Raw genomic sequence first — 15,352 nt, forward strand, 5'->3', positions numbered from 1 at the left:
GGAGACGGAGAAGCCAGACGGAGCACTAACCTTTTTCCTCCCCTCTTCTGAAAAGGAATCAAGTTGCATGGGGAAAAAAGGCGGAGTGTACACACAAACAACCTCAAAAAGAAGCCAAGAAAAACGAAGCCAGAGAAGCAAGCTCAACACTGTTACAAAACTGTCTGGTTTTGTAACAATTTCCCCGCCGCCGGCCAATGAGCGGCGTGGCGGCGCGTCACGTGACGCCATTTTATATAACACTTTGCTGAGACCAGACAGTTATTAGGCGGCGCGGGGCAGCCGGCATGGGGCTCTAGGAGGCGCGGCAGGGATCGGTGCTCGGCTGCACCTGAGCCGTGGAAGCCCCGATTTCCCCCGGCCACCACTCTTTGCTTCGTGTCTCTGCTCCCTAGACGCCTCTTTCTTGAGCGTGTCCCTATGGATTCACTTCAGACTGAACAGATGCTGAGCTTGCCGGCCGCCGAGCTCAGCAGCAACAACTTAGAGCTGGCGGAGCCGGCGGAGCGGGTGGCATCTGCAGCCGGCGCAGACACAGGCCCCCACCCAGAGACGGCTACAGAAGGCCCTGCACCGCTCCCGACGATGGAGCCAGAGCAAGATCAGCCTCCAGGGACCTCAACACCAGAGTGCAAAGTCCTGCTCACGCAGGCGGACGCCTTGGCGTCTGGGGGGCGCCTCCGGGAAGCCCTCGAGGTGTACAGACAGCTCTCGGAGCGGCAGCAGTTGGTGGCAGAGCAGCTGGAGCAGCTGGTGCGCTGCCTGGCTGAGAATGTCTCCCAAGGCAAGGTGTCGGAGCTGGCGCCCCCGGACGGGGGTAGCGCGGCAAGCTGCGTGGTGGCGGCGGAGGAGACAGGGGCGGCAGCTGCCACCGAGGTGTGGGATGGCTTTAAGTGCCGGAAGTGTCATGGGTTTCTATCAGACCCCGTCTCTTTGTCGTGCGGCCACACCTTTTGTAAACTGTGCCTGGAACGTGGGCGGGCCGCCGACCGTCGTTGTGCGCTGTGCGGGGTCAAGCTCTCCGCATTGATTGTGGCCAACGGGCGGGCACGCGGGGCCCGGCGAGCTGGCCAGCAGGCGTCGCCACCGCCGCCGCCGCCGCCGCCGCCACCGCCTTCGCCGCTGCGGGTCAACGTGGTGCTCAGCGGCCTCCTGGGCAAGTTATTCCCCGGCCCCTCGCGGGCGTCGCGACTCCGGCACGAGGGCAACCAGCTGTACCGCGAGCGCCAGGTGGAGGCAGCGCTGCTCAAGTACAATGAGGCAGTCAGATTGGGTGAGCCCACCATGCCGCCAGGGCCGGGGCTGGGGCTCGGGGGCGACGCGAAGGGGAGGGAGAATGAACTCTGCAGGAGTTCATTCATGGGGCTTGGACCAGGGCAGGGGAGGGTGCGGGGACGCATGGACCGTGGCCGGGTAGGGGAGGAGAATCTCTGTAACTCCCACTCTGACTTGCTTTCCGCTTTAGCTATCTTTGGCTGTGTCTTATCTCTGTTCCTTTTTATTTTTTTCGCTACTCCTGTTAGCTTTTGTGTTTTTGTGAATTTCAGTGTCACCTAGTTTATCTCTTTTTCTCTGTCTCTTCTCATCTTTGTGACTCTGTTTCTATCTTGCTTGGTGTCATGGTCTCTGTTTCTGTCTCTCCCTCTCCCTCTGCACGCCCAGGTCCCCTCTCACACCTGCATCTTCCCTGCCAGGACAGGAACTTCACACCCTTCCTACACTCACGCGGGGTCCTCCAGGCTCTCGCCAGCGGGAAATGTCCGGTCAGCGCCTGCGTCTGCACCCGCTGCTGGGAGTTGTCCCTTCCGGGGCCGTGGCTCCCTGTGGGGTGGGTCCGGTGTGGAATTAGGTCAGGAGAGCATTGGTTGCATAAGGGCCGCGAGCGGCCCGGGCCAGGCGGCCCCTCCTCCGCGCGGGCGGGCGGGATTGTGTAACGGCTGAGGTAACCGAAGTGGGCCACGCTCACCTCGGAAATCATCCCGCGAGCGTGTACGGGGGAGGGGGAGCGCTCGCGCCCCGCTGCCCTGTGACTCATTGTCACTGCTTCCTATCACACGATCCTGATCCTGGGCTGAAATAGATGCCCTCTGTGCCCCCCCTCCCCGCCATCCCACAGCCTGTGCCCTCGCTTCGAACCCCTTAATTCCACCAGCCCCGCGGGAGACCAAGCCTGGCAACTGCTTGGGGATCCCCGGGGATTGTAGACTGCCTGTGAATGGGGCGCGCCTCTGTCCCGCTTTCCGGTGCTGGCTGGGAGGATTGGGTGGACTTTTCCAGATTCAAGAGCGATATGGGCGGTCCCATACCTTCAGCTGAGCGAGGGCACTGACTTTTCTCAGGGAGCCACTCTTCCTGATCCCCCCTCCCAAGCCTGGACCCAGGAAGTGGCCAAGGAGCCGCCAGCCGGTGTTGCTGAGCCTTGGCAGGCTGCCAGAGCTCTGCAGCCAGAGCTCTGGGGAAGCATGGAGGGAGGAGGCAGCAGGCGGGGCAGACGGGGCTCTGGGATCTGAGGGTGCCCTGGGCCTGGCTCTGCTCAGTGGTGGAGGGGGTGGGTTGGAGACTCCACGTGTTGAATCTCCACTCAAGTTTGCAACAGGTAATGGGGAACGGGAGGAACGAGGGCTGACTGGGCAAGGCTAGCAGCAGAGTGAGAGGGGGGGACTCCTGCACACACCCCTCCTGTGCCGGAGCAAGGCAGACTGTGCACTCCCACCCAGGTGGTGTGTGCTACAGAAAAAACTGTAAACCTTTGGCTAATGTGTTAAGAGCAAGTAGTAGGGACCCAAGCAAGCCCTCAAAACAACCCCTGGGAAGAAAACCACTGAAGCCTGTTGTAGCAGGAGAAGCTGGAGCTCAGACCTTGGAGAAAAGCAAGGCAATATGAGATGGGGGGGGCTCACTTACACCCAGACCTCCAAGATAGGTTCCCTTCCTTTCAGCCATCCCCTCCTCTATTGCTGCCACCACTTTTCCCTGAAGGTTCTTCTTGCACCTGTGTCAATGCCCTCAGAGTAGTCAGGGTAAAAATGTGGAGACCAGCTTCACCCTTCTAAGAGGAAAGGAGCCTCCCCAGCAAAGAGTATCTTTGTTGTGGAAGGTGACCTGTGTCTCAGTATTATTCCAAGTATTGTACGTACCATGAGAACGCTGTGTGACCTTCAGTGGATACCTTCCCCTCTCTCCAGATAGGGCTTGTTGTCCCCATAAGAAGAATGGGTTGATCAAATAAGGTGATCTTTAAAGGCCTGTCCAGCTCTGGCATCTAGTGGCTCAGAGTGCTGGTGAGAGGCAGCTTCACCTTATTCCCAGAACCTTGTCCAGACTCATTCACATGTGGTCATCTGTAATGAGAGGATGGGACCTTGAGAATGTATTTCCATTTTCTTCAGGAAAGCTTCATATGTGCTGTGCTTTGTAGAAAGAGATGTTGCTAATGTCACCAGTCATCCCCATCTAGAAGACTAGCTTGATTTGTCTCTTCCTGAGGTCCAGTTAGGGGTCACATCTGGTTACCTTTATCCTTCCTCCTTTGCCTATTTCCTTGTTGGTGATACCTCACTCCAAAACCTGTCTGCCAGGCACAGGCCATGTGTTGTTATGAAGCAGGGTGCTGGGGATTCCTCTATGTCAAAATCTCTATCATGTACTGCTGATACTATACAGGGCCCGTGGTTGGGGAAGCTGACACCCAGAGTGGCTGGGCACCATAAGGACTGAAAATAAAGCTAAAACCCTTTGGATGCTTTGTAGAAAAGTTCTAGACAACTTGTTATTTGCTCAAGATCCACCCTTTCTCAGGGCTTATCACATGTTTGTACTGGGGGCCATTAATAAGGTTTCCCCCCCCTCTCATTTTGGCAGCTCCAAATGATCACCTGCTTTATAGTAACCGGTCTCAAATTTATTTCACCTTGGAGTCTCATGAGGATGCACTACATGATGCAGAAATAGCATGTAAGCTCCGCCCCGCAGGTTTTAAGGTGAGTGTGGGATGGGAGAGATGGGAAGGAATTGGACAGTGGAAGGGATTTGGCAGGAAGGGTTGCCTTCCTGTGTGGTGGGGGGGCGAGTAGGGGCTCTTGAGCTCAAGCAGAGCAAGAAGGAGCCTTTGCAAAAGAGTCAGGGGGACTCTTGGCAAAGGGTGACTCAGGTCTTTAAGGGACTGGATTCTTCCCCATTTCAGTCTTCAACTGATGACCTGCAGAGCAGCCTTGGCTTTGTGACTCTGCAGAATGCAGAATACCAGACTGCCTGGGTTTATTTCTCAGCCTTGTTACTTTTGCTAGTTGTGTAGACTTATCATTTAAGTGATTCATCTCCTGATCTGGAAAATGGGGATATTCAAAGCAGCTACTAGAAAGGGTTGTTGTCAGGATTACATGAACTAATATATATTATGTACTTAGAACAGTGCCTGGCACATAGCATTGTATATGTTTTCTATCACAATCATCATCATCATCATTTTCCAGGAACATTAGAAAGAGGAGGGTGGGAGAAGAATTGCTGGCCTGGTTTTCTTGGACTTCTACTGACAGCCAGTCTCCTTGGGAGCTTAGCCAGCTTTCTTTAAAGAGATCCTCACACTCACACAATGGTTGTGCCATTTGAAGTCCTTAATATAGTCAGTTGGCTTGCTGATATCCCCAAGGATTTAGGTCACATTGGGGAGTGGAAAAAAAAGACAGCCTCAGCGTCTCTCAGGATGCCAGGATGCAAAGTGTCACTTTCTGCATTGCTGCCTGGCCTCGGGACTGGCCCTCAGCCACATGTCAATATTTTGTTTAGAAGATTAAATTTAAGCCTGTTCTCTACTATAATACTTGCAAGCTAGGTGACCATGGGGAAAGTGTCTTCACTCTCTGAACCCAAAGTATCCTTGTTTGCAGTGAGGATCAAGGGTGAACATGGCCAAGAGGACATTCTACAAGTTATGTAAAGTTTGTGGGTCTTGATGTAATGTGCTCTCTGCACAACCCAAGGATGCCTTCCTGGGAACACTTACCTAAGTTCAGGTCCATGATCCCTTATCTGAATCTCATGGGATCAGAATGTTTTAGATTTTGAAAAGACCATGTATTAGATAATATCTTCAATGAGCTCAGGATAGCCCCCCACCCCATAATCAAACACACTATTTATGCACCAAATGACACGACTATTCACAGTAAGTGGGACAAATATTTTACTTCACATCAGTTTAGGTCAGGTTTTGTCACCTAATGACTTTTGAGCAAGCTTATGAAAATACTGGATTATCAGAATTTTTTAGGAATTAGGAACTTGAGATAAAGCATAATGTACTCTGTCATTAATGTCAAGTGAATGCATGAAAAGGTTTTCATGAGTGATGATAGATCAGTATGTTCTTTTTCCCAAGGAACACATTGCCAGTTTAATACAAGTCACCGATGTCTTAACCCAAGGGAGCTTCGGGGGAAGAGGGCATTTTAGGCCTCATGGCAGTGTAAGTCAGAGCCACCTGGGGGTAAGAGGAATTTCCTTGCAACTCTTTTCCACTCCCACTCCAAGCCTAGGGTGTAGGGCCTTGATATCAGGGCTGAGAAGGAATGGAGCATTTTGGACGAAATGGGAAAAGTGACTTCTCTGTGAAGTAAGAGTTGGTGGAAATATTAAACATGAGTTTCATTTCTCCAAAATGGTGGGTTAAGGGTGGGGGCAGTGACAAGAGAACTTGTCTTAGGGGCTTAGAGAAGACTTGAGTTGATGCATATACAGTAGAAACTCTGTAATTTGACCACCCAAGGGACTGTAACAAACTGGTCAACATACACAGGGGGTAAACATAAGGAACTAATCCTGCCGTACTGATACATACATCTGGTGCATGTACGAAAATTAGGTCAACTTAAGGAGGTGGTCAGAGAAGGATGGTGGTCAACTATGGAGGTTCTAGTATACTTCAGAACCAACTTATAGGATGATTTTCATATTTCCCACCATTTTTATGTGAAATGCCCCAAAGGAAGGGGTTCACCTGGCAGCCCTATTCTAGCTATTCAGCCAGGGCTCAGTGGTGGGTCAGTTATTCTCAACCATCCTAATGGCGTGACCCTTTAATACAGTTCCTGTGGGTCGTGACCCACAGGTTGAGAACCGCTGCTACAGGTGGTACAGCTGGCAATAGGTGGAGTGAGCTGGTGCCTTGAGCAGGTAGAACATACGGGTTGCTGCTATGTGGTATGATTAGTGGGATCCCAGAGGCCTCTGCAGTCAGTCTCCCAACACTTAATGCCCTCTAGCTGCGCTGAGATGTTATGCAAACCTTGCTCCAGAAGACCCTGGTAAACGCTGCTGGGAGGAGCATCAAGGAAGACATTAGCATCCATGTCTCAGCCACAATTAGGCTCCAGAAGGAGATGGGAACATGGGGACAGGCTCCCCAGAGTTTTGGAGCCGGGATCACTGTCTGAGAAGGCAGCTTTGTCAGCACAGTCTGAGGGCTCTGGGGTCTGCAGAGTCCTGTTAGGAGGAGAGGCAGGGGAGTGCCCGGCAGTTGCAACCTGGATCATTTCCTTCACTCAGGTAGACTTAGGCTCAGCCATGGAGGCAAGGGAGTGGGGAGTGGGTACTAAGAGGCGGCGCAGATGACTCAAGTGGAATGTCCTCCAAGCCAAGTTGCAAATGGCCACCAGTGCCAAAGCACACAAAGAAGACAGCTTTTTCCCCTTCTATTTTCATCTTCTTTGGCTTCCCTGGGATGTTCCCTTGCTCTACCTAGTGTGTCTCTTCCAGGACAGTTGGACTTGAACCCTAAGGAGCCATAAACTTCGTCGTACTTTTAAGAGACATGGTGAGGGAGCAGAAATGAGCTGAGCCTCCAGGAGCGAAAACATTTGCGCAACTCCCGCTTAACCCTCAGAAGGGCAGTCGACTTTGTGGGGAAAGAGATTCTGGGAGTCCTAGGACCACAGTTCTAGTTCTAGCTTTGTTACTAATTACCTTTGAGGTCTTGGAAAGGTCATGTCCCTTCTCTTGGCCCCTTCTGAACGATAATCAGTAAGTAAGTTTAGATGCTCGCTCAAACCACTTAGGACCAGGTCTCTAACACACTGATTCAAAGGCAGGCATCAGTACTGCCTTTCAGGTTTGTGGTCTCTTGGGAGCTCTCACTACATTTGGTGGTGCCTCCACCAAAGGCAGAGACAAGGTAGCATGGTACAGAGGTAAGAATACGGGCTTTGCTCTCAGTCGGTCCCGGATTCATACCCTGGTTCCACAATTTACCAGCTGTGTTACTTTGGGCATGTTAATTTGGGAATTACAGTTTTGTCCTCTTTAAAAGGAATTCAGGGGCGGTGCCTGTGGCTCAAGGAGGAGGGCGCCGGCCCCATATACCGGAAGTGGTGGGTTCATACCTGTCCCCGGCCAAAAACTGCAAAAAAATAGAAATAAAAAAATAAAAGGAATTCAGAATGGTTCCTCACATTTTATGGCTGTACATAAAGAGTCCTTTTAAAACATTTCACACAATAGTTAGTGCTCAGTAACTATTTAATGATTGTTATTAATAGTAGCACCCTTAATATGATGAATGAATGAGGCTGAATGCTACTGTTTTCTTCCAGGCACACTTTAGAAAAGCCCAAGCATTAGCCACCCTAGGCAAGGTGGAGGAAGCACTGAGGGAGTTTCTCTATTGTGTGTCCCTTGATGGAAAGAACAAGAGAGCACGATCTGAAGCCCAAAGGGTGAGTTGAAAAGACAGCAGGTCCATCTGCCTAACGGACCCTCACCTCCCTGTCTTCTCTAGGGATGGAAGTGAAAGGTGCTGTCTTCCCTGGCATTTGGGGTCCTGAGTGGGGTGAGTCCCTGGGTAGAAGAGATGGAGAGGGAGACACAAGTGCTAATTGATTGCTCAGCAACACCATCCTCCTGGTGGGTACAATTAGATTGGGCAGTAGTTCCGGTGTTTTTATAGGAGCCTATGAGAAATGATCTCGTTTCTTTGACTCAGGGTCTGGATTATCGGTGGGATAAAAACCAAAACCAAGTAAGTTAACATGGGGATTGAGGCTCATTGAGGAGATTCTGCCTTTTGGTCTGGGGCATGTGGCTACCTACAGTTGTATACCTTTTCTTTGGCTGAATCACAGTTTCACTGTGCTGGGCAGCCAGCTCCTGGGAAGGGATGTTGGTGGTCCCACCTCCCCTGCCATATACAGAGCTCCTTTGTTAGCAATAAAATGTACCATTTCACAAATGCAAGTCAGTGACTGTTAATCTAATATAATCCAAACAGTCATTCACATCCAAGGAGAATGTGGTTATTAACCAAAATAAAGATTGCCTGGAATACTGAGTACACAGTGAAGTTCACACATCTTCAATTTGGGGGCTTTGTTGTTCATTGTTTTGCAATTTTCCCTCCTGGTGTCTGGTGAATTGGCTGGGAAGTTGGGTGCTAACAGTCGGTAGTCATCTCCACTCTTCTTGTGCCCCAGCCTCTTATTTATCACCAGGCCCCAAGGCTTCTTTCCCAGTGTGGTTTGCCGGAGCAGTGGATGAAAAAAGTGAACAAGAGATGTATCTGGTTTCTGAAGGCTCTAGAAAGGCTTTAGGAAAATCTATGAACTAGGAGAAGGAGGGCTCTGGATTTTGTGTCTCACAGAGGATTTCCTTTTTGAGAAGTTGCATTGAACTGGTTTGGGTATGCTTGACGTGTGCTTGAGAGGAGCCTGGGTCGGGCGGAATTGCTCCAAGCTGTGGATCCTTCTTCACATCTCAAGTGTAGTCCATGGTATGAGTAATAATAATATGTAGTAATAAAAAGATTAGGTAACATTTGTTGAGAATTTCCTCTGCATCAGGCGCTGTGCTAGGTACTTCGTGTGGAGGATATAATTTCAACCCTCCCCACGTGTAGATGAAACGGGCTACTTTCCTGACACCATGCAGCTAATGATTGGTAGGAAAGCATTCAAACTGAACTCTGTCTTTCAAAACCTGGTCTTAACTTCTCTACCATCCTACTGTCCCAGGAGGCCATGTCCAGGGTCTCAGCACTCGCTGGTGGGGGCTGGGTCAAACGTAACAATGGAATTATCTAGTTACAGAATGGACAAAGGCCGTTAGAAAAACTTTGACTTTAAGGACAGAATGTGCAAAGGCTGGCCGACGGGGTCAGGTCCCTGGCCCAAGGATGAATGGTTTCTTTACTTCTGTTTGTGCATTTCCCATTTGGCCTGAGAAGTTCTGAAATCATCAGTTGGGTCGACTTCTCTTTCCAGGGCACTGTTATAGACTAGTTGTCATTTCCCCAATGGCCTAACAAGGCAAGATATTTTGCGAAGCTCAGGAGTCTCAAAGAGGCATAAGCCATAGTCTCAGTCTCCAAGGAGCTTACTTACAATCTTGTATTTGTTAATATGAATACCAGGCGATTCAAGCGAGCATATGCCCATAATTGGTGTTATGGCGTTCTGAAGCTAGCGTGAGAATTTAGAGGCAAATTTCCACTAAATGTGATGAGGTTATGGCAGCCATTTAAGAACACTGAGAGACCTCAGTTGTGCTTATTTATTGATCATTCCAATTTCAGGGTTAAAGATGCAAAAAATGTTTATTTTTATCTCAGATTCTATTTTTTTTCCTTCTTTGGGCTTTTTTGGGCCTTTCTAAGGCTGACATTGAAGGGAAATTGACTTTCAATTATGTGGAATGATTATTCTCATTGAGAGTTGACCCCAACTTTTGTTTTCCAAAGCTACTGAGATGGCCTAGAGCTCTTAGGTAGTAAAGCAAAGAAGGAAAGAGCTGCTGTTATTTCTGCTTTATTTTCTTTGATTCCCCCCCTTGGTTTCCTTCTCCCTCCTGCCACCCTCTGCCTTTTCATCCTTGTACCTTGGGATGCTGTGTAGCTACCGCTGGACAGTATCATGCTCTTTGGGGGAGAATTCCATGGAGGCTGCCTCAGAAGTGGGTTGGTCCTGTTGGGCCACTCAGTGGGGCTCCTGTGGAGGAGAGACCTCTGGAAGCCGGCTCTGATGGCCCCAAGTACTGTGAGCACCTCCCCATCTCACTTCTTTGCCAACTCATACCTGGAAAGTAGGTTTCCTAGAGCTGGTAGGAAACACAGGGATCTGTCTGAGGACTTCGGGTCTGAATGCTAGGCCTCTCCCTGGGCCCCAAGATGGCAATTAAGTGTCTCAATTCAATTCCATCTGGTGTCATGAGTGTTTATTGAGCATCTCTGTTACGTCCCCTCCAGAAGCTGGCCGTCTGGCTAGAGAGACTTACATTTGTGGTGCAGTTGCAAGATAACAGAAGATGGTGTCATGTAAGATGCTATATTGTGGAGCAGTAGAGAACATGAAAGGACAGGAGAAAGCAGGGACACTGGAGTAGTAAGGGAAGGCAGCACTTGCACAGGGCTTTGAAGGCTGAGCAGGGTTTGGCTACATGGCAAGTGCTGGCATCTGAGGGGATATCATGAAGACACTGCTGGGGGCCAGCCAGAGAAGAAATCAAACTGGAGCCTGGTGTTCTGTCAAATTCCACTGGTCAACGAATACCCTGACTATGTCCCCTGAACCACGGGTTAAGAATCCTTTAGTGGGTCTCTAAACTCTGTAGGGGCTGTGAGGTGGTAAACACTTGAGCATGTTTTAGAAGCTAAGTGACCTGTCTTCTATTACATGTTATGCTACACACACACACCTGCACACACGCCCCACATATTCATAATCCCTGCTGGCACTGGGGAAAATCGAAGCAAGAACGTGGACAGCTTAATGGTAAAGCCTGCTCTAGAACGCAGATCTGCACATCCTTCCTGGTTCTTCGCACTCAACCCTCCCAGCTTATCCAATTGCAAGGGAAACCAGCAATAGATCAGAATCTGCCTGCCCCCAGTACTTGAACTTAACCTAACATTCTCTGGAGAGTAAAGGCCAAAATGGGGGAGATGAGGCTGGGAGAAGAGGGAGGAAATTTGGGTTCTGCTGTTCCTAACACTTTAGTGCTCAGGTTCCCTGCTCTGAAGGGATTAAAGATCCAAGGGTGACTGACAGTGGAGGGAAGAGAAAGCACAATGAGCAGGCAGAGAAAAGAAACAGCGAGGAACCTAGGAGACATTTGTAGACGTCTACTCACTGGGGTGTTATGGTAACCCCCGGTTCTCCAACTGATGTCTCTCTCCTGACTTCACCTCTCTGTATCTTTCCTCCTAGACGGATGTTTAAATCCCATTGTAGATATTTCTGTGGAATGGTAGCCCCAGTGTAGTGGCTCTTGACCTTGGCTAGGTAACAAAGGCATGTGTATGTAGTGCCTTCTCAAAATTCAGATTCCCGGGCCGCACTTCAGACATAGGGGAGGGACATGGAAGTGGGAGTTAGGAACCTCCCGGTGATTTTCATAAGCTGCCTGGTGATCCTGATGCACGATGAAGTGAGGACCCCTGCCCTGGTGTATTAGGGGATGCTACTCCAAAGCATCCTCCCCGGAGTTTGGCCTTGCAAGCTGTGCCCCTGCCCCCTCCTGCCCCTCTCCCCTTCACCTGAGCACCTGTAGAAACTTAAGTAGTGAAGTCTTCTGTTTTATGTCACAGCTTCTTCTTAGTTTCTTTTCACCATCAGTCTCGGGGGATTCTCACGAACATTCTCCCGATATCCTGAAGCTGTTGGCACCTCACCCTAGATTAAAGGAACACGTAGAGTCAATGGCTACTGAAGGCACCAACTATAATCTACCAAAGTTGTCACAGGTAAAATTCAACTCAACTCGGCTCGCTCGGGACGCTTCGTTTGGCTGTTTTGTGGGCAAACTTGGGGAGTGAGCCTTACTTCTCCTACTTTGGCTCCTGAGAAAGAAGAAACGGAGTCACTAGTGGTTGTATTCTTTGCTAAGAATGTTACTCTGTAAAGAAAAAGTTATGTATTTCAGGCATGATCCCAGTTTATATATTACGTTTATTTTATTTTTAGTTCTTAGTCACATCTATTTGAGAGAGAGATTTGATAGAACTAGAAAGGAATTGGCCCACTGCCCCTGGACCACATGATTAAGATGGGTTTATAGGCTTTGGGTCGGAGCCTGGGAAGAGGGCCTGACAACCTCTCCTCTCTGGCTTTTTGTTCATCAGGCTGCTGGCCTTTGAGCACCAGCACAGATCCTTGTGCAAAGGCAGCTCTATCTGATCCCTGAATGGAGGTGATTTCATATTCCTGCACTATGTCTTACACATAAGTTTCTAATACATATGTGCTGCGGATAAGTGGAAAGAGATGTTGGGGAAAATGTTGAGATGAAACTCTTGTGAGGAAGACAGGTATTTCTGCCCTTCTTTGAAAACAGGGAACAGAATACAGAGAGATGGGCTCCAGGCCCTGGCTTTCCTGGCAGAGAGTATGTGGGGGCTCAGAGGTTCACACTTGAGTGTGGAGTTTAGCACTGTATGCCTGGGCACCTGTGGGGAGCAGTTTCCTCTCCATTTTGCACCCCATATTTTTCCTCTACATGTGAGCCCTGGGCACTCACATTTTCCCAGCTTCCACCACCCTGGAGAAGGAATAAAGTCCAGTAATGGCTGAATTTTTTTCAAAAGGCAGAGTTTAGATTATCTCCTGAAGTCATACCTCTTGTGATTTCAATAATTGTTTGAGATCGCCATTACAGTATTGAGAATGCTAATACTGAACCAAAGTGCCCAGAGTAACTTCTAATTGCAGCCCAATCTGAAATGGGGAAAAAACAGCAGCCCTGGCTTTCCAGTGTCAGCCAGCTGGGGAGCAGGGATTGGATTTTCACTCAAACTTTGCTTTGCAAAGCCGTGTGTTCCCATGTGGACATTGCCTTGGGCTCATGAAAAGTCACGGTTGTAGTATTGTTGTAGTGCTGGAGAAAACCTGAACTCTCCAGGTTAGAGACAGAAAACTCACATCCTTTTTCTCCTCACCTCCTTATTTTCTCCCAATTGTATGCTCCCCTTTTTCATCTGTCTACCAATTTTGGGGGGAAACAACAAGGTGAATATTTTGACCTGTGGACTGTGGGTGTAGATACAGAGGGGTTCTTCAGGTAAATTCGCATAAACATGTCATTGGATTTATCTCTGGATCCATTTTCAAATATCTCTCTTCTAGGCAAAAAAATTCTTTAAAAGGCTAGAGACATGATTGACTTCTTTTTTTCCCAGATGATTTTGTCTTTTTCAGATTTTTCATCCAAAATCTCATAAAAGGAATAGTTTGTCCCTTATTAATTTGACAGGTGTAATTTACACCTCTGGAGCACAGGGTGACTTGGCAGGCCTGTGAACAGACCTATGCCAAAGCCCTACCAAAAGTCCTTCTGGAGCTGAGGTGGGGAGATTGCAGGTGGCTGTTAATGACAGTGAGGGTGAGAGGAAGAATTGAGTGACAGGATCAACCCTCATTGCATGCCTTGGTTTCCCTTAACTGGTCACTAGAGAATAATCTGGATAGGAGGGGACTGGTGCTACCCCTTGCATTCCCTCTTTTTGCCATTGCAAGGCGCCTCTCCCTTTAGACACCTTTCTTTCCTTGCCTAGGGAAGTTTCCTAACTTCTCCCAAGCTGGGCATGCCTTTGTCGCCGATGCTGTGTGGACAGGAGATGGGAAATACGCCATATGTCTGCCCCCCGGTTGAGCTGTGTTACTAAGTGATCTGGGGTGGGATCCGGGCTATATAGTTTTCTCTTCATTCCCTCTGGGGAGGAATAGCAGAGGACAGTATTGGTCCCAAGTCAGTTCTGATATTTGGGCCTTTCTTCATCCAGGAAAATCGGGAGCTCCCACACTGTTCTAAGCAAGAGGAAGCTGCAGCCAGGGAAGATGACAGCAGCCCGATAGACCCTGCTAAGGAAGAGGTGGATGGTGCACGAGACAACATGAAAGTCCTGGAAGAAGGAGAGGAGGAAGAGCAGGATGCCGCCTCTCCAGATGGTGCCTCTGTCAAGACCGGCAAATGCCAGGAAAAGAAAAGGAAACATGGCCCAACTGAACCCCGAGAAGACATGGAGGTGCCTAATAAAGCCTCTAAGCAAGGTACTACCTCTACCCTGGGAGAATGTAGCTCGAATGTGATGCCTGGGCTCACCAATATATATGCAAGTTACTTACCCTCTACTTGGGGGCTTTTTAGGCTCAGGCACCTACTAGCTCAGGGGTCCTCAAACTGCGGCCCGCTGGTCACATGAAGCCGTGTGATTATATTTGTTCCCGTTTTGTTTTTTTTTTTACTTCAAAATAAGATATGTGCAGTGTGCATAGGAATTTGTTCATAGTTTTCTTTCTTTCTTTTTTTTTTTTTTAATTATAGTCCGGCCCTCCAACGGTCTGAGGGACAGTGAACTTGCCCCCTGTTTAAAAAGTTTGAGAATGCCTGTCTAGCTATATGACCTCAGGAGTTACTGTGAGGTTTCTGTGAGATCATGCATGGGCCTGGCACACTGTTAGTGCTCGATATTAATTATAATGGAAAGCCAAGGCATCAGGTGAAGCATAGTATTAAGTAATGACATCCCATATTGGTCAAAGTGCCACTTCCTTCCAGACCAACCTGTCACTACCCCAGGCTCCATCTAGGAATGTGGAATGAAGGAAGTGAGGTCAGGCCTTATCCTGTGCATTCCCAGTTGTGTCCCCATAGGCAGGCGTCAGAGCAGCTGCAGCCACAGCTTAGTGTCTTTCCAAGACAGGTTAGCAGGGCCAAGATCGAGCCTCAGCTTTGAAAGCCTGGCTCAGTCTGTGGAGTTGCTGCTGCCTCTGCTGTTGATGGAGGTGTCTGTTGCATTTGAATGAAGTCCACAGGCTTCCTGGACATTCCCTGACTTGCACTTTTCTTTCTCTGAGAGCTGTTGGAAACCTCTGAGAGCCTACTTCAAGGCATCTCATTCTTAATGGCTCAGGTGGCTGCTAACTTAACTCTCTGGGAGATGGTGAGAGTGGCAAATTAAAAAATAAATTGTGTTATTTTGCCTCAGAAGTACCGTCTATGACACCAAGGTTGGTCCAACTCTGATTTATTGCTCTCTAAATCCCAGGTCCTCCCACCGATCAGGAGGCCAAACCTGTTCTCAGTATTCCACTTGGATCTTTCGATGCATCTGATCTTGAATGCGCCCTGTGTATGAGGTACGTGATGTGTACTGTTACTTAACTGCCTGATGTTTTCCCCTCTTCCGTGTCTGGACCATTCTGCTAGTAACCTACTGCTTAGTTGGTTAGCACATGAAAGCATGGCTCTAACGAAATGGAAATCACTACTGTTGATTGTCACACATGGGCTGGCTTGTGTCCACAGCCCACAGACTACATTCCCTGAATTCCTGACTCCTGACTTGGAAATACCTGGAGAGTGGGAAGGG

The 15,352-nt window shown here is 49.1% G+C and overlaps 1 protein-coding gene across 4 annotated transcripts in view; it reads left to right on the forward strand.

Annotated features, from left to right (window-relative positions):
- The first annotated feature begins 288 nt into the window (after positions 1-288).
- Positions 289-15,352, forward strand: part of LONRF3 (LON peptidase N-terminal domain and ring finger 3) — a 41,431-nt gene continuing 26,367 nt past the window's right edge. Inside the window, exons 1-6 of one of the 4 annotated variants that reach the window (XM_053580301.1) lie at positions 289-1,273; positions 3,862-3,980; positions 7,590-7,712; positions 11,573-11,728; positions 13,763-14,030; positions 15,029-15,119. In XM_053580301.1, coding sequence (XP_053436276.1) covers positions 421-1,273; positions 3,862-3,980; positions 7,590-7,712; positions 11,573-11,728; positions 13,763-14,030; positions 15,029-15,119 — 1,610 coding nt within the window. In that variant the 5' untranslated portion in view covers positions 289-420. The remainder of the gene's footprint in view (positions 1,274-3,861; positions 3,981-7,589; positions 7,713-11,572; positions 11,729-13,762; positions 14,031-15,028; positions 15,120-15,352) is intronic. The other 3 variants (XM_053580302.1, XM_053580303.1, XM_053580304.1) reach the window with 3 other exon arrangements.

The sequence above is a fragment of the Nycticebus coucang genome, chromosome X (genome assembly GCF_027406575.1).
Source record: "Nycticebus coucang isolate mNycCou1 chromosome X, mNycCou1.pri, whole genome shotgun sequence".
Taxonomy (NCBI): domain Eukaryota; kingdom Metazoa; phylum Chordata; class Mammalia; order Primates; family Lorisidae; genus Nycticebus; species Nycticebus coucang.